Source organism: Bremia lactucae, linkage group LG1, assembly GCF_004359215.1.
Source record: "Bremia lactucae strain SF5 linkage group LG1, whole genome shotgun sequence".
Lineage (NCBI taxonomy): Eukaryota > Oomycota > Peronosporomycetes > Peronosporales > Peronosporaceae > Bremia > Bremia lactucae.
The window spans coordinates 2568718-2587107 of NC_090610.1; the positions used below are offsets into that span (position 1 = coordinate 2568718).

The following is an 18390-nucleotide window of genomic DNA, read 5'->3' on the forward strand; positions in this document are numbered from 1 at the left end:
TCTCATTCGAAGGCTCATAATCAGCCGCCTGACGGGTATCAGGCGACTGTTCCATCCTCCCCGAGTCGGCCATTTCGTCCGACTCGCACTCATAATCGACCTCTAAAGAGGGGTCGTACTCACGTGGTGAATCACCACGTGCACTCGCAACACCAAGTGTTGTGCGAGTGGAAGACACTACGGTAGACGGAACGTCTACCGCAACAGATAGCAATGCGTCACCCGCGGCTGCACCAACCGCAGCCGAAGGTTCAGCACTATCTTCACCCCGCATGAATTGTTCCTTCATGCGATGGAATTTAAAATGATGGATCTGACCAATCAAAAACATTTTAGAGAATTAAGTGGTCATTTAGCGACCACTCCATCGAATGACATTCAGAGTGATTGTCGTTTAAGGGAGGGGTGATGTAACGGGGTGTATCGTTACATGAAATTAACACTTAAAGGTTGTTAATTAATATATTATCTAAAAGGTAGATAATATTTGGAGGAAATTACTTTAAATAGTAATGTCCTGAATTATTATCCATAAATAGGTATAGACCATTATGTCTATCTATTTATTTCGCAGACTAATCAGCTGTAGAAGTAATCAAAGAGGGTTACAAGATAAGATAGATAAGAATTCATTTACATGTTTAGTATTAGTTTATAGTTAAGTCAACATTTACAAAGATAGATTAACAAGACACTTAACTATATTAATACAGTTTTCATTTTACACTCTTAAGCTAACTTGCCTTAAGAGAAGTCTTCCTCTATACGTACAGTGTACGTCACCTAACGAGAGGCACCACTCACATCTGAAGCAGTGTGAAGTGGACTTGTACTGAAACAGTACAAGTCGCAGTGCCCTGTTACAATAAAGCCTTAGAATTAACTCTTAGTAGCTAAGACTTCTTAGCTACTTTCAACCTTCCTCTGCACGTCGTGTACGTGAAGTAATCAAGGCACCCTTTCTTTACTGTAGTCAGTGTAGTTCGACTAGTACTGTTGTCAGCCTTAGCACAAGGTGCCCTGTTACACCTAGTAGCACTTCGTAGACCGTCCAACGGCCTACGGACGTTCCATCCAACATGGGCATGTTGGATGAAGAAGGAGGGAGCTTTCCAGCCCCTCATGAAGGCTATCACGCCACGCGTGAAGATTTTACTCATTTGAGTGCTTTGATTGGAGAGCGATCGAACGAGTGAGGTCGGTCGTATGTGGGCAGCCGTTGGCGCCATGGGGTATATTCTGGGAAGAGATGAACAGCATGCAGCCATAGCCGAGTTCATAAAACACTAACCTGACGCGGCCCGAGAGAAGTAGCCTTGCTTCACCAGCAAGGCTCTTAACACGCGGAGGAGTTGAGAGAAAACAGGGTGCTCAACAGTCGGAAGAGACAGCAGCATTTACATGCTGCTAGAGGGCCGACGCTTCCGCGTCGACCGGAAGCTTAAAGATCAAAATCTCTAAGTTTGAGGCTGTCGGAGGCAACTTCCTTTTAAAATGATTCGTCGAATCAGGCGACGCCACTGAAGCTCGCCACATCAATGATGATGGGACGAAAGTGAAATTTGGAATGTCTATCTTAGCGGGACGGGCCAAATTTTGGGCGTTAGGCTTAAGCTTCACGATTTATTGGTTTTTGGGTCGTATGAGGTCTTTAAGATCCCGCTTAGTCAAACATTTGAGCAGCCACGTGCCAAATTCAGGGCTCGAGCCGAGCTCTTGGATTTGAAGCAGGGCAAGCGTAACCTTCACGCTTATTACAAGCATACACGATACCTGGTCAGTTGTATCGTGAGTCATCCAATTGATGAACAAAAACAGGTAACTGTCTTTATCAAAGGTCTCGCAGACGGTCCTGTCAAGACTCACCTGTTCCGACTTGAACAAGAGTTGCTCGACCAATCGATCACTATAGCGGAACAGGAGGACTTCAGCCTGAAACAGGCTTTTGCTCTCTCGGAAGCTTATCATTCTCCGATACGACAAGAAAACGGAGGTCCAGAACCTATAGACCTCTCCTATGTAGAAAGCGAGAAATCTCGCTCCCAAGTACAAACGATTGCAAAAATGTAGTCGCTGTCAAAAGACGAGCCACTACGGCTATGAGTGTAGTTCCCCACGTCCAATGTCTAGAAACACTAAGCGAAACGATCGACCTCCCGGTACGAAAAAGCGGATGACGCGGATCCAACGCTGTTGCGTAACGGCGAGGCGGATCGTCAAAAACGGTCGGGGTCATTAGGGGCGGAGCGCCCTACTGATCCAGCAACGTCACAAGAAGTTGCAGGCCTTTTAACGAAAGTTGCTCTCACACACAACCATTGTGTGTTATGATGACTTAAACCTTATCCCCTGGGAAATTATAGAGGTAAATATTTTGCCACTAAAGTCCCTTGTCGATTGTTGGGCGTCGTACAATTTCATTTGACGCCAATCGCTAGAAGATCGCTGACTCAAATTATCGAGGGCGATATTTCTCTAACGAGGGTGACAGTGCGCCTAGCAACAGGCGCATCTGTAACAGTACAGAAACGTGTATTTGGCATTCAACACACGTTGAAGGGTTAACAGTACGATAATGATTTCATCGTACTGGATTTGGATGACAAATTTGGTGTCATCCTAGGTTTATCTTAAGTATGAGCCAAGAATCAGCTGGCAGCATCGATCCGTAAAGATGCCTGCTACATTTTCATCAGATGGTCATCATCTGATGAACGTTTTGGAGCGTCCACAAGCGTGTGGATGTACTAAGAGTGAGTGCGATGGCCTCATTCGTGGTACGGTTGTTAGTACGACTACACAAGATCAAAGTGTGATGACTAATCACTGTGAAGTCAGCTGCCTGTGGCTGTGCGAATGCACAGGCAGCGCCGAAGGTCCACCACTCGAATTAGTCGATTGGATTGAGACATGAATGTACGCCTTGCTGGTGACACCCAAGGAAGATACCGGTTGTCCAAAAGGGACAGCACGATGATCCTAGGTCGAGCAGAGAGTGACTGTGATAGCGCAATCATAGTCGAAAAACGTTGAGGGAATAAGTCCCCAGGTACTTGAGAAGTAAGTTCCTCAAAAAGTCAATGCTAAAGTGACTAGACTTCAGCATCCCGAAGGAACAATCTCTCGGCAGCCTGTGGAAAAGGGGTCCCAGGAAGACACTGAGACATTAAATGTCTTGGTTAATGACGAATTAAGAGTAGGCGCTTATACTCTTGATCTGGATGCGCCTCCGAAGTTAACCTCGGAGGTATTTCAATTACCGACCCTAGGACCTAAACAGTTCTTGAGAGATCTGCATAGTGGCTGAATCAAGCCGATCTGCGTACTCATCACAGAGGACGAATACGTAACCGATATTTGGTCAGCGGTAACTTTTGCAGAGAACAACGGGTTCTTAGCAGCTCATCGATGGACGAAAGTGTTCTCGATGCGAAGTCTCGGATTGAGAGATACACTTCTCAATCCTGGGAGTCACATTAGACAAATCTTTTGTACAAAGATTTGAATTGAAGTAGGTCGATGCGAGTTGCCTAAGGATAAAGGCACTCGACATGAGATCAAGCTTACACTGGGCTCGAAGTACTGTGTCATGAAGCAGTGGCCACTGTCTCGTGAACAAGTACTTGCGATCAATAAATTCTTTATCGATCGATTTAAAGCGGGCCATGTAAGGGAGTCAACCTCCCCACATAGCTCTCCGACCTTCTGTGTGCGAAAGGCCAAAGAAGGGTGGCGGATAGTGCACGCATTCAATAAACTGAATGCTGCAACGGCACCGGCTCAAACGCCGATATCTAAAAAAAGACTTAAGCATATATGGTATGTCTAAAAGTACCATTTTTTCGTCTATGGATCTGATGGATGGATTTTATCAGATTAGTTTGCGTGAACGGGATACACAGCAGTGATCACTCCCAGTGGATGCTCTGGGAATGGCTAGTAATGCCACAGTGAGTTATTTTAATGATATCCTCGTTCACTGCAGAGCCATGAATGGAAAGTCGGACGTTGAAGTACATCGTACCCACGTCCGAAAGGCTCTTACACTAATGCGAAAAAACAAATTGTATGCAGATCTCAAAAGTGTATATTCGCTGCAAGCGAAATACCACTTCTTGAGTGCATTGTCGGTAAACACGGCGCGCGCTCTGATCCCGAAAAGATCAAGGCAATTACCGACTAGCTAGTTCCAGTCGATGTCAAGAGACTTAGAAAGTTCCTTGGATTAGCGGCGTACTTGCACAAGTACTCCCGCAATTATGCGAGATGACAGTCCATCTCTCTCGTCTTCTGAAAAAAGACGAGAAATGCTTATGGAACGCTGATTGTCAGCGTTCGTTTAAAGGTATCAAGCAAATCTTGATAGAATCGTCCATCTTGGCGATTGCGATCAAGACAAACCATTCACGTGGTCTGTGACACCAGCGATTTCGCAATCGGCTGTGCGTTAATGCAATACAATACAGACGACGCGAAGCGTGTCGTCTGTTACCAATCGCGTCAGCTGCAACCAGCTGAACGCGATTACCCAATCCATGACAAGAAACTTCTTGCCATGAAATATGCACTGGCTAAATTTAAGGTCTATCTCCTCGGAGATAGATCATCCATTGTATATACGGACCATGTCATTACGCACGGCCGTAAACAGCCCACACCTCTCGCAAAGAATGGCGAGGTGGCTATCCTTTTTCGCGGAGTATAATTTCTCCGTAGAATATAAACCAGGACGACTTAATGTCGTCGCTGATGCGTTATCACGCCGACCCGATTTCGAGTCAGCTGTGCACCCCAACAGTGAAAACAATCCCACTGTTGCAACACTCATTATAAGTGTTCTGTCGTCAACTTTGTTTGATGACATAAAGAAAGCCTACACAGAAATAAAGACCTTCTGCGTTTCATGGATGAGCCGATGAATCCATCCGATAAATCTTTTAAAGATTTACCGGCTTTATATCATTAGTCATCAGATCGATACACAACACGCAACGGCTTACTATATTACACAGCCGCTGCCGGCGACACTCCACGTGTCTTCGTCCTAACTCACAATGATTTGCGCTTGCGCATCATGTTTGAGTGTCACGATGCACCAACTGGGCAACGTAGACGTGAGAAAACTTATCTCACAGAAAGTCGCGACTTTTACTGGCCCCGCCAGTATTAGCTTGTCGCGCAAGTACATTCGTGCTTGCGAGGTGTGTCAACAGGTGAAGCCTAGCCCTTCATCCCGTGCAACGCTCCAACCTCTACCACTCCCGGCAGAATATTGGCAGTCCGTATCTATGTACTTCGGCTTCGGATATATCGGTCACAAAACAATGGAATCCTTGTTTTTATAGACAGATTTAGCAAGATGGTATATCTTGCTGCAGTACCACAGAGTCACGGCTCCGGGCTGTGCCCGTGTCTTTGTTGACACGGCATTCAGATTCTACGGTTTACCCCGTGAACTGGTCTCTGATAGAGATCCACGGCTCACGGCGGAGTTTTGGCAACCCGTGTTCCGATCTCTCGGAACACGACTGACTATGTCAACTTCTGATCATCTGGAGACAGATGGTCAGAGGAAACGCGTCCATCGCGTCCTCGAAAAGATACTTTGAGGTTACGACCAATTGTATCCGAATCGGAGCGAATTTTACCGATGGTCGAATTCGCCATCAAAGTTTGGTGCATGCGTCTACAACGCATACACCGTTCTTCGTGAATGGCTTACGCCACCCACGCATACCCACCCAAGTAGAGAAATATTCTAGTCATCCTCATCACGCATCGAAATTACCAACGACGCGAATGATCTCAATATTGATGCAATCGACATCGAAAGAGAGAAACTCAGCAGTAGTGATTACACTATTGTTCCCAAAAAAATAAATTGTACCAGCGAGGAATCCCTCGCCGAAGAAGAGAAATATATTATGGCGTACGCACAAAGTGCACTGAAAAGACAAAACAAATAAGTCAGCAGAGGAATTTCTGCTGGCTCGAGAATCAGTAGTCTGTTTCGTACAGGATTCTCTTGCGAACACAGGGACCGGCAGAAAAGGAACGCTGACAAACATGGAAGAGCAAATATCCTTTCATTTAAATAAATGATCTAGTATTACTAACTACGATAAACTAACCTAAGCATGTAGTCACTAATGTGGGTAGTAGTATACTACTATCCAAGCTCATTGGGCTATGCCGTGTACTGCATCGCAGAGGCAATGCGTGCACAATATAATTGCCACGAAGGATGCGAACGCATCCTACGTTTTACGTTGGCTGGCTCCGCCCGTACCATCAGTACGCGGTTTCTTCAGCGAACGGATTCGACCACCCCCTTTTAAGAATCCTCAGAAGATTCTTGTGGTCACAAACCAGATTCTTATGCTGAATCTGGAGATTCTCATGCTGGGTCCGAAGATCCTCGAAACCGCCATGAGGTGACGACAGCTCAACATGAAGAGCAGACGACAGCTAATCACGAGGAGCGTAATATCTCATTTCGTACTCCAACATTGCATACGCGCTCTTCGAACGGGTTTCCGACCGTTCGATATAGTGATCTGTCACCGTCTGCTCTAACGAGTGACGCATACCGCGCTCGTGTCCAAGACCCTACTCCAATACATGGTGGTACCGGTCGAGTTTGTCGATCTTGAAATCTAGACCCGGCACATGGTTCGGATCTAATTTCCCTTTCATCATAACCATTGGTGGATTACCAAGGTGATCAATGATTCTTTGTAGAACATATTCAAAACCACCGTGATGTTAAGGGGCAGCGAACGAGTTATCTGGTTCGCTGGCGCGGTTATCCACCTTCGCATGACAGCTGGGAACCTCGTTCCCAGCTGGTTGTTGACAGACGAGGGCCTCGTCTGTCATTATGACGAGACTCATCCGATGGTTCAGAAGGTCCATCGGAAAACACGCGCCCCTGGCGCCTGTAAATCGATTGCAAAATGTCAATCGCATCGCGCATCTCGATAGAGATGTGAGACCTTCCCCAGGGCGAAGAAAGGGAATAAACATCCCCTTTTTCGACACAACACGGACAGATTTCATTCCATATGGGGCATGGAAGTCCTGCCTCACGAGACAACCGGTGCAGTTTAAATCTGCACCAGTTGGAGTTCGTTTGTCAAACTTAGCGCGAATCACGTTAAGTTTTTGAAGCCAGGCTTCGCGTCCGTGTCTTTGACATTGCGAATGAACGCGTTCCAGGCTTGCATCAACGAGCTTTTATCTCGCTTGTTGTTGCCATTATACGTTCGGGCAAAAGCCACGGCTTCTTCTCAGGGGCAAGGACGAGACATTTTACTGTCTGCACTCCCCTGAGTAATACCCATTGAAGCCGAGGTACCATAAGAATTTTTATTACGATGGCTTACGCCATCGCCATCACCACGCACAGGGATAAGTGCGTGCGACGGCACGGGAGACGGTGCTGACGATGGTAAATCATCCTCATCGTCGAAACCAAACATGCTATAGGGCTATTAGCATGACTACCCAATTGAGCCCCTCATTCGAAGGCTCATACTCAGCCGGCTGACGACGTCAAGGGAATGTTCCGCTCTCCCCGTGTTGGCCATCTCGTCCGACTCGCATTCATAGTCGACCTCTAAAGAGGGGTCGCATTCACGTGGTGACTTACCACGTGGCCCGCAACATTTAGAGTTGCAAGAGAAGATAATACTACGGCAGACGAAATGTCTGCCGCAAGAGACAATAATGCGTCGCCGGCGGCGGGATGTATCGTAGCCGAAGATTCCGCACTATTCGCTGACCGCATGGACTTGTTAACCATGCGATAGAATTAAAAATCATGGTTTTGATCAATCAACATCCTTTTCAATTAAGTGGCTTTATAGTGACCACTCTATTCAACGACAATTAGAGTGATTTTCGTTTAAGGGAGGGGTAATGTAACGTGGTGTATCGTTACATGAAATTAATACGTAAAGGTTGATAATTAATATATTATTCAAAAGGTACATAATATTTGGAGAATATTACCTTACGTAGTAATATTCGGAAAGCTTATCCAATGGTAGATATAGGCCATTATGGCTACTTTCTCCGCGGTCCAGTCAGCGCTGGACGCGCGCAAAGAGAGAGACAGATAAGACTTTATTACTTGACTTGTGTTAGTTTTTAATTAAGGTAGTATTAAATAGATAGAAACAGAAGAACTGAATTACTTTAATACAGTATTCTTTTAAATTTCTTTAAAGCAAGAGTTTTGAAGAGAGTCTTTCTCTGCACGTACTAGTGTACGTGAAGTGACGTGTGCACCATTTGCACTGAAGCGGTGCAAAGTGGACTTGAACTGAAGCTGTACAAGTCGGCAGTGCCCCGTTACAGTCACCATATGTACAGTAAAAAGATGATGAAACTAGGGAAAGTCCTTGGATCGCTTTACACGCGTAATTTATATTTAAAGCAAGGTACATACATAGCGATAAGAAATACACGTTTTTCTAGCACGCTTTCTCCGTATTTGTGCTCTGTTACCCCGTCTCAAGCTAAGCTCGTGGTCACGTTGTGGTAGTAGCTATTATTAGTAACTTTCGCCGTTAATTGCTCATGTACCACAAATTTGGAATTGCTCAAATTTCGTATCGGTCACACTAGAGAGTTGGGCGTCTCTTTAAAATATTGAATTTCTTTAGGAAATAAGCTGTTTACCATATGCCTTTCAAATTTTGCTATGTATCTTTTCTGGTCACCAAATTTCGCGCAGAATAAAAAGTATATGCGTCCTGTCATAAATAATCAGAAATCAATATTTCAGCGGGCTGACGGCAATTCGGCAGTATGTTTCGCCGGCATCAGCAAGTAATCAATGGTTTGCCAGTCAACGGATCATTCCTATAAATATATGCGTAGTTGCTGCTATCAAGGATAGCAAGAAGAATATTGTCAATAATAATTTCTCGAACTATCTTGGCAAGGGAATTCAAGGGAATTCGTAATTATAATACAAACATCACGAAACTATTAACGATTGCATTAACATATCAACGCCATAATCATGACCTCATCAGTGGTCTTCAAATTTTGCGTTTTCTGATGTAAAGGGGAGGCGTGCCTGCGTATGTCAATTCTATAAAGAAAAATAAATACAGCACCTTACAAAAAACCGGTACTTAAATTTTATCAAACATTCGCCACTCGAGAATGAAAACCCGACGCCGCAGCCTGGTCTTGTTCGGGTTGTTGTCATTGCAGCTACAGAGGCTTGGGGCGTCCGTCAATGAGCACTTTGTACTTATTCAAAAAGGAAACGCGAGTACAATTCCGTCAGGGGTGACGCTGCTGCCTCTTGAACTCTCGTCCGTTGCGGCATCCGAACTCCTCACGATGAAGCAGGTCCTCCGGTCTGTCACTTTTGACTCATACGTAACTGATGCTGAGTGGACGCTTAACAGTTGGAGTGCACCGCTATCTCAGATGCGATTACAGGAGCGAGGAACGGCTTATAAAATCCAGGTGGATTTCCGCCTCACGAACGCGCCAGAGATGTCTATTTCGAAGCTTCTTGTGCTGGCAGACCCCACGCCGCTAGAGAGCGTGGAATTGTCGCTTTCGTTCGGTAAAAATGCCTTGGCAAACATGCCAAGTCTCGTGCAGGTGCATGTAGACGGTATGAATACGACGTTTGAAGACCAATGGTTACCCGCGGGGGTGGACTTGAATCAATTGTAAGACGATAGAAGAAGTACAAGGATGATCGTTGTTTGATTGATTATTATTGCTATGACTGCAGGATTTTTGACAGAGCGACGGTGCATAAGTTTAAGCTTGGGGCGTCGGTGTCGATTCGGCAAGTGATAATCCGGAACAGTACTTTGTCATTTCCAACGGCTGTGCTCGACTTGATGCCGGCAGTCAAGACACTGTATGTCGACTTTGATTAGTATGATTTTTTTTTATCTGACGTTGGCGTTGTCAACCCGTTGATTTAGTGTTTTAGAATACAACACGATCATGGGACCTATCGAATTGACGGCGGACAAATACTCACAGCTGACCAATATCTCGGACCTAAGACTTATTGGAAATGTTGAGATAATGGCTAGGAATGCCTCTTCGTCGTGTATTAAGAAAGAAATAATTGGAGATCTTACAATTTGCATAGTCAAAGAAATGACAAGCCCATCGTATTCGCTTTATGCTGGAAGCGATGACAGCGCTAGCAGCAATAAGCACAGTACTGGACCTTTAGAGACACAAGCGACCGGCAACTCAGACAGTCCTCGCAGTGCTCTCTCGATTACCGCTATCGTGGTAGGTTGTGCCTGTACAGTAATTATTGCCGTATTTCTCTCGTTCTTTCGTCGTTTTAAGCGAAAGGCGAGCAAGTTTGTTGACGAACGACTGGCATTTACCAATCGTGACGAAAACTTACTTGCGGGTCACAGGAATGAGCCGGGAATGGAGCATGCGATTTTAAAACGTGCGAATATTTTGGCAGCCATGGACCTATGCAAGGATCAGACGACCCTGTACAAAAAAATTGGCGTTCAAGGCTTATGGCTTGGCGAGTACAAAGATACTAAAGTTGTAGCGCTGAAGTTTATACCACGCGAGATAAACATGGTTATTGAAGAGCTCAATGCAATTCTGTCGTCATATGTTCCGCTCCGGCACAATCATATTGTGGCGTTTGTGGGATGTAGCTGGACAGAACGTGAGGAATTTTTAATTGTGGTGGAGCACATGTCAAAAGGTAATTTAAGAACGGTACTGGCGGATAATAGTATCGAGCTATCTTGGTCTCAGCGGCTTCAAATGAGCAAGGACATTTGCAGTGGACTAAATTTTATTCGATCACTTCAAGGAAGTAAACTGTCACGTAATCTAACGGCTAGGAGTGTGTTAGTTGATTCACAGCTCACTTGCAAGCTTGATATCTTTGATTATGCCTTAAGTCTTCGAACAAATTTTGTACCTTTGCGTTCATATGGACTCGGAGATATTGCTAGTCGGGCACCCGAATTGCTGAAGGGTGACGAGATGACAGCTGCAGCTGAGGTGTACGCACTTGGTGTAATTTTTTGTGAAATTTCGTCGCGGCAGATACTTTTCGAGCATTTACTAGAGGAGCGTGGCTCAACTCTTGCTGATATTTTTATTGCTACTGAAGTGGTAGCGCAGCGTTTGACGCCGTCGCTCGCAGAAGACGTTCCGGCGGATTATCGCGAATTAATTTTTCGGTGTCTCTCGTATGAGCCGTCAGAGCGACCGAATGTCGCGGAGATTTTTAAAATCATTTCCAAGTAATTTTTTAACGACTTGGCTGCTGCTACACGTATTTTCAACAAAATTGGTACATTCGTTCCGCTAATTGTTTATAGGGCAGTGTTCGTTGAGCTGTTGTCATTGCGGCTCGACCGCTGGAACTGGGAAGAACCCAGACTTCACTGTCTCCTTGAAGCTCTTGTGGCCACTCTGTAGGGAGTTTTGTTTGCTTGCCGTATTCATCGATTTTGGACAAGGGCGGTGAAAATAAATAACTAAATTGCCGTTTGCCAGAAAACGCAATCAGGACAGGGGCGTGAGGATGTTTGCATTTTATACGTTGTCTTTCAATGCCGATTATTTCCTCGTTGATGGTGGTTTGCGACAAATTCTTGTGGTCATTTTGGCACACTAGGTTGGCATGGTGACGCAGCCGGCGGAAAAAAGATTTTCGCCATGCTGCCACTTTTACAAATTAATAAAATTTACATAAATTAGTAAAAACGAAGGGTCCTGTTTTACTTACTTGTTGTTTTGCCGTATTTTGAAGCATCATTTCCAGGCTGAGTTTATCGAGATGCAATATTAGCGTCATTGGTCCTTTTAAACTGGCTAATGCCCGTACCTCTAATCCGATGGATGTAAAGCCAACTCCAAGAGTATGAGGCAAGATATTCTGGTCCATAATCTTTGCCGATGAGGGCACAATACCCTTCCAAGATTGAGGTGGAAAATTTCCAGTCAATAACATCCACATGCGGTTTGTCGGATTGCTGCAGCCCAATATTAGCGCCTACATCCCATGGATCTTTTTCCGTGGTGCTTACCTGTACGAATATCCAGTCTTCCACGCGTGGTCCGAGGGATTATGCCCAACAATAAGTAATCGCAGTCGGGACTCTGGGAAGTGAACACAAGGTCGATATTTTTGAAAGCAATCGTCACAGACAGCATGCCATCGTTCTTGCCACTTGCAACTACTTTGAGATTCTGCGACGCCTTCCGGCTCCTTAATTTTGCGCCTTTTCACAAATATTGGAGGGGCAGTCGCAGTAAAAACAATTGCGTTGGAACATGAAGTCGTGTCTTTGGTATCTTCGATGCGCTCGCGCTTAGCACCAAATCGATACCGGTCGAAAACACCTTCCATGCCAATACTCCACGAGTTATCAAACATGACAGCGCTTTCAGCCAATATATATAAAACGGGCTTCATAAGTTATCTAAAATCACAGCGCTTTCATGATCTCCATAATAATAAGTGCGTTTAATGAGTGCTAGGATTAAAAATAAAATGCAAATTTACCGTACAAGCGATAAAGTTGCTATACTTCATACCAGAATTACTGCAATTGTTTAATATATTAGTAAAATCGTGCCGTCAACCAAAACTTCTTAAACATGCAAAAATTGCACTACTTTTACGTCAACCAATTTTTGAATTGTCCATCATATTCTTCTTTCTAAAAAAAGTGTGTGCCAATCATTTCCATCGGTTAAATACGATTGATCCTTAAGCTGGTCATCAATTTCGTAGGCGCATTGCGAGGATGGAGCGGCACGTTCGGCAGAGCGCCTTTATCCCACTCTTGAATCGATTTTTTAGCACGTTTGTTCGCAGAATATATCTCAATGGATTCATGCGCACGCGCCAGCATCGTTGCAACATGTGCGAGAACGACATCACATTCTGGCATTCCAATAAAGTGAGCAGCTTGATACGACGAAATAGCCATCGGTAGTAGTTCAAACGCTGCGAGCCCAACATCTTCACTTGCAGCTCGAATGAGACGCCGAGCAATGTACAAGGGGTCCTCACTACCCTCCAACATTCGTGCCAACCAATAGAGTGTCGCATTTTCAAGCATCGACAAACAATTTCTTATGACCGCAACGCCGACATGCACCACGATTGCATTAGTGCATGGCACAAATCTTCACCAATCCTTTCTGTGTATCCACAGGGGCAGTTTGAAGTGCCATCTCTAAACAACTTAAAGCAACTCGCGCATCACCAGCACACTGCATAGCCAGGTACTTATGCGCCTCATGATCGACTTCGATCGATGATTTTTCATCATTTTTCTGTGGCAATTTGCAATGCTATATGGCACTGCATTTAAGTTTCGGTTTGTCGTTAAAGATCGCATGCCTCCAAAATCAGCATCTTGCACAGCTCGTCGAAGGATTCTTTCGATGGATTCTGGGGTATGTTTTTAAGTGTAAACACACGACAACGACTAAGCAAGGCATTGTTAACTTCGAATGATGGATTCTCAGTTGTGGCACCAATTAATGTAATCGTGCCATCTTCCACCGGCGGCAAGAAAATATCCTGCTGACTTTTATTGAAGCGATGAATTTCATCCGTAAAGACAATGGTTCTTCGATGAAATAGCTTGCATTCAGCTCTGGCTCGATCAATCGCGTTCTTCAGGTCCCCGACTCTAGACGTCGCACCCGACAAGCTTATAAATTTGCATTTTGTCCGCTTAGAAATTACATGAGCTAATGTCGTTTTACCACATCCTGGGGGTCTGTAAGATATAACAATGTAAAATAAGAGAAAACATTGATACTATCATTGAATCATATTACCCCCACAAGATCATATTGGGCACTCGGTCGATTTCAATAAGCGAGGACAACAACCCTCCAGAGCCAAGAAGCTCCTCCTAACCCACCACATCATTTATACACCTAGGTCGCATCCTCTCCGCTAGTGGAGTAGCCAAAACGTCATCGAATGAGTGCTTGCGTCTCTTAACAGCAGGGGGCGATGTGGATGATGAGATTTCCGGTTGTGAAAATTTTATATTGGTAGACGGCAGCAATATTTTGTTTTGTTCCTGCTTTGACAGACAAGATTCTACGTGTAAGAGAAGATTATCTAAGCGCACATGACGCGAGCAGATTGGACACTCGGGGGAGACCATCAGCCCGTTAATTATCTTCAAACGTGTTAAGCTTTTGACCAATTACATGCAGTGGCGGGAAAAGGAATTGCTAATTTCCCGCCAAGAAATCAAGCTATTTTGTTAGTGTGTCGAACTCGTCCAGAAATTGTTGGTCTTGGGGTGACGTTAATTCTTCTGTCTGCAACAAATTGGCAGTAAGAACATTATCTTCTGGTATTGCACGGTACTTGCGAAGGAATCGATGACGAGCCGCTTTGCGTACGTTGGGTCGCTCTCCAAGCTTTCGACACGCACATTCTTCCGTCTCTTTAGTTTCGTTACTTGCAGCGTCAACAAAAGCGAAAGCACTGTTTTCTTGGGGCGATTCTGATGCCGCAATAGTGTCATAGGAGGAGCCCTTTGAATTCATGACCCATGTTGACGTTGTCAAGAACGAAGGCGTCTGATCCGTCGGCTGATGCGAACGCTGTAAACTTTTAAACCACCCGGAAGTTTGCACAAGTTGCGATGGTAGTGGACCTCCCATTGTTGATCCTGGACGGCGCCTTGCAGTCGTACAGCCAGCGCCGCTTTTACAAGAGTGGCCTTCTAGGACGATAAATGGCTGGCAATGAGATACATTATCCTCGTCGAAAAAATAAACATCGTCACTGCTTTTAAAAGGCAGCGAGTGCTTTTGATGATGCAAAAGACCAGTGTTCATAAGCATGTTGCCAAGACGAATCCCTTCGCCTACTGATCCTACAGCTTCAATATCTTGCATCTTTTGCGTTGCTAGCTCGCCGGAAAAGCTCTTGACGCTTCTACCCGATCCAGCATTCCTAAGCAACGTTGATTCGTGATGTAATCCATCCCACATTTCTAATGCGAATGCTGAGCATACCTCTTCCTGAATGCATTCAAGAGCCGCGACGACTTTTTGAGCGGTTGGGCGAACGGTTGCATCCCCATGCCACATGCTAGTGATAATTTCTGCAAGACCGACATGCAATTGACGGTCGAGCTCTGGGCGAGTGCCCGACATGACCAACTCGAGCACGCGCAAATGGTTGTCATTTGTACCAGGGTATTTTTCAGAGCCCGGTTTCAAGATGTCCCACATGGTAATTGCTAACGAATAGACGTCGGCTGATTCTTCATAGGCAGCGACGCCTGCTCGTCCATTGATTAATTCTGGTGCCATATAGTCAACTGTCCCTTTGACTGTCATCTCCGGTGCACTTTTGCCTAAATTTGGCTTTAGTCCTATATTCTTATCGGCAGTGTCCGTTAGGATTACTCCATTGCTGTGAAAATTGGTGCTTGCATTTGTCATCGAGTTTGGATACTCGTGGTAGTGCTCGGCATCTGGTGAAAGACTGCTCGAGACAGTAACAGGATGTAATACCGATGCTGCGGCACTCACGACGGCATTAATTTTTGGATCATTGAGACCGCTAGTCTCCCATGGAATATCGGCTTTTGGCAGACTGCGAGACTCGCCAAAGTCAGTAAGCTTAACGTTGCCTTCGACATCTACCAGAAAGTTGCTTGGTTTGATATCACGGTGAACAAAAGCGGGAGAGAAGCTATGGAGATAAGCAACCGCTCGTGCGGCATCAATCATGTAGCCAATATTGATCAAAAATTGCTGGCGTCGAGCGTGTTGGTGTTGTTGCGCCAAGGCTTGTGTCACCACATCAAGACTACCCACACATAGCTCTGACACCAAACAGATCGTCGGGGGCGAAACGCACATACCGTAAAATTTAACGATATTTGGGTGGTTGAGCACTCCGCAAAGTGCTGCTTCGTGTGAGAATGCCGCCACAGTGTCTTCCGTCACGCTTGTAGGCGTATAAACTTTTACGGCAACTGGAGTCTTTGAATTCAATAGTCCGTTGTACACTACAGCTGTCGACCCGATGCCAATACGCTGCTTTATGTCAAGAAAGGAAAAATCAATAATGTACTTGCGGTGCATTTCAATAAGAACGTGAAGGCCTTGAGATGAAACACGCTCATGAATATTCCCTTTGCGAAACACGGCTTGCAAGCCGACTGCTCGCTGTCCAAGTCCACGCCAATGCTCTGTGTCGGCCTTAAGCAACCGGTAAAAGAAAATGGGGCAAAGTGATCCCCACGCCAATTGAATATAAGTGAGCGCAAAAGCTGGGCGTATATACCCATAGATGAAAATGAAGCGGTAGGCAATCTCAAGCAGTTGGTATACGATTCCAAAAGCACAGTATTCACGCAGTGTTCGTCTGGTCGCACGCGCTGGTGGACGAACAATAATATACATGTAGACTGAATAAAAGAGGAGGCGAACTGCCGCCATTATCCATTGATTTTTTAGAGTATAGGTGCTTTGGCCATAGATTGTTATGAGCCAGGCAAAAGGCAACGCGTAGCATGATAAGATGAGCGTGCTCACAATCGATCGCATCAAAGCTGGCAACGAGACGCTTTTCTGTAGCATGAACACAACCACGAGCTCGACCACGAACTGACGTGCAGCGCTCATGGCTTCTACAATCATAACATCACCGCCTGGAACATAGAATCTTTTTGCTAATGCTATCGTGAAAAACAAAGCATGTAGGCCTGTCGCGACGCACAAAGTCCACAACAATGGCTCAAATGCAGGTAACAACGTTTTTCGCGAGGCTTCGCTGTCACCTTTATGCGCAACATGGCGGTTGTAACGCATGTACGCAACTAGCGCCGCAGATAGCACCGACATTGATCCATAACTCACTACCAGGAGAATCGTAAGTATCACAAGGTGTTGTTGTTGAAACGCAACCAGTTCCGCATCTTTAGCGAACGGTAAAGCTGATGCAGAACTTTCGGACGTTGCTAGAGCTTCAAGTACGCGATAAAATGAGTGTCGAAGGTTTGGCGCCGATGGGTCTAAAGCAGCAATCATTGCGATTGCTGTCATCTTCACTTGGAAAAATACAATGTGAAGTCACAGACATATACTTCAATGCCAAAGCATGGTCAGTTGTATAGAGCTAACATTCCGCCGATCGATTTTGCATCATGTGAGATGAATATCCCACTAACACAAGCCAGTTTAATTTCAGCGTGCTTGACAAAATCTACTACAAGCAGCAATCTTGTGCAATTGGTCTGTGGATTGTGCATCGCATAGCTTCAAGTCTACGATCGCTTGACGAAATCTACTCGAATTTCGATGTTCCAGTACGCAGCTGGATGGTAATGTATGCACCTCATCTTTAGCACAACGGATATTTGAATTGAAGAGTGCGAGATTTTACAGGCCACATGAACAGCAGAATTTATTCAGTGGGTAGATGACAAATGGATATCGATGCTGTTGCGAAAATTTACACTTTTCATCCATTGTGACAATTGATCCCTTTCAACACGAATTATAAAGAATAAATAATTTCAGAAAGTTTCAACGGTCTGCAAAAATGGAAACAATTTTGTACCTACAGCTTCTAGCAGAATCGTAGCCGCTGGTGCTGCTAGCACATTAAACCAAAGCTTCTCCTGTGGAGTGGCTTACTTGCAGCTTATGATGGATCCCTGATCAAATATGGACGAAATTAAAGCCTGCAAAGAGAAAAACGGTAGGCTACATGCGTACGATGAATGATCCGACAAAGCAAAGCGGACATGTGTTGGTCACGACTATTTTACTTAACTAACACACACTTGACGTTTAAATGTATGAATACGCGATAGTCAATTTTAAGAAACTTTTAGCTTACAAACTAATCTGCTATTTTAGCATTTTAAATGCTAAATGAGATTAGCTTGTAATTTAATTCTCTTGGCATTTTAAATGCTAAATCAGATTAGTTTGTAATTTAAAAGTTAAAATGCTGTGCTAAAAGAGTAGATTAATTTGAAATTTTAAAGTTTCTGACATTGACTACCGCGTATTCATGTAACTCTTATGAAAAGAGCCAAATGTTATGGGTACAGCTGTACCTTATCATTCCGGTACGCTTCATAGGTATTGTAGTCCGTAACGAATCAATCGGACTTGAACCTTCGATTTTAGAGGCAGCCCAACGCGGCATCTGGCGGACACATTACTCCAGCTTAAAGAAAAATCCAGTGGGGCACTAAGAATATGAACATCACCTGTCCGTTCACCTAGGAAGCTTGGTATAGGACAGCACCACTCATACTCCTATTTAAGTGAGACTCATTGGAGGTTCTGCGTTAGATGTTTACCGTCATGGGCTGACAGAATCCGACACCTTAAAAT

At 44.9% G+C, this 18390-nt stretch overlaps 2 protein-coding genes across 2 annotated transcripts; one reads left to right on the top strand and one right to left on the bottom strand.

Annotated features, from left to right (window-relative positions):
- Nucleotides 1–9177: 9177 nt before the first annotated feature.
- On the top strand, nt 9178–12618 carry CCR75_003772 (uncharacterized protein; the record flags this gene model as incomplete). Its single annotated transcript, XM_067961865.1, has 3 exons — nt 9178–9701; nt 9767–9898; nt 9966–12618. The coding sequence occupies 3 exons, from the start codon at nt 9178–9180 to the stop codon at nt 11281–11283; spliced, it is 1974 nt and encodes a 657-aa protein (XP_067823079.1). The 3' UTR covers nt 11284–12618.
- Nucleotides 12601–16474, bottom strand: CCR75_003773 (uncharacterized protein). Its single transcript, XM_067961866.1, has 2 exons — nt 13840–16474; nt 12601–13778 (listed from the first exon to the last, which is right to left on the bottom strand). The coding sequence occupies exons 1-2, from the start codon at nt 13851–13853 to the stop codon at nt 13379–13381; spliced, it is 414 nt and encodes a 137-aa protein (XP_067823080.1). The 5' UTR covers nt 13854–16474; the 3' UTR covers nt 12601–13378.
- Between the last annotated feature and the right edge of the window lie 1916 nt (nt 16475–18390).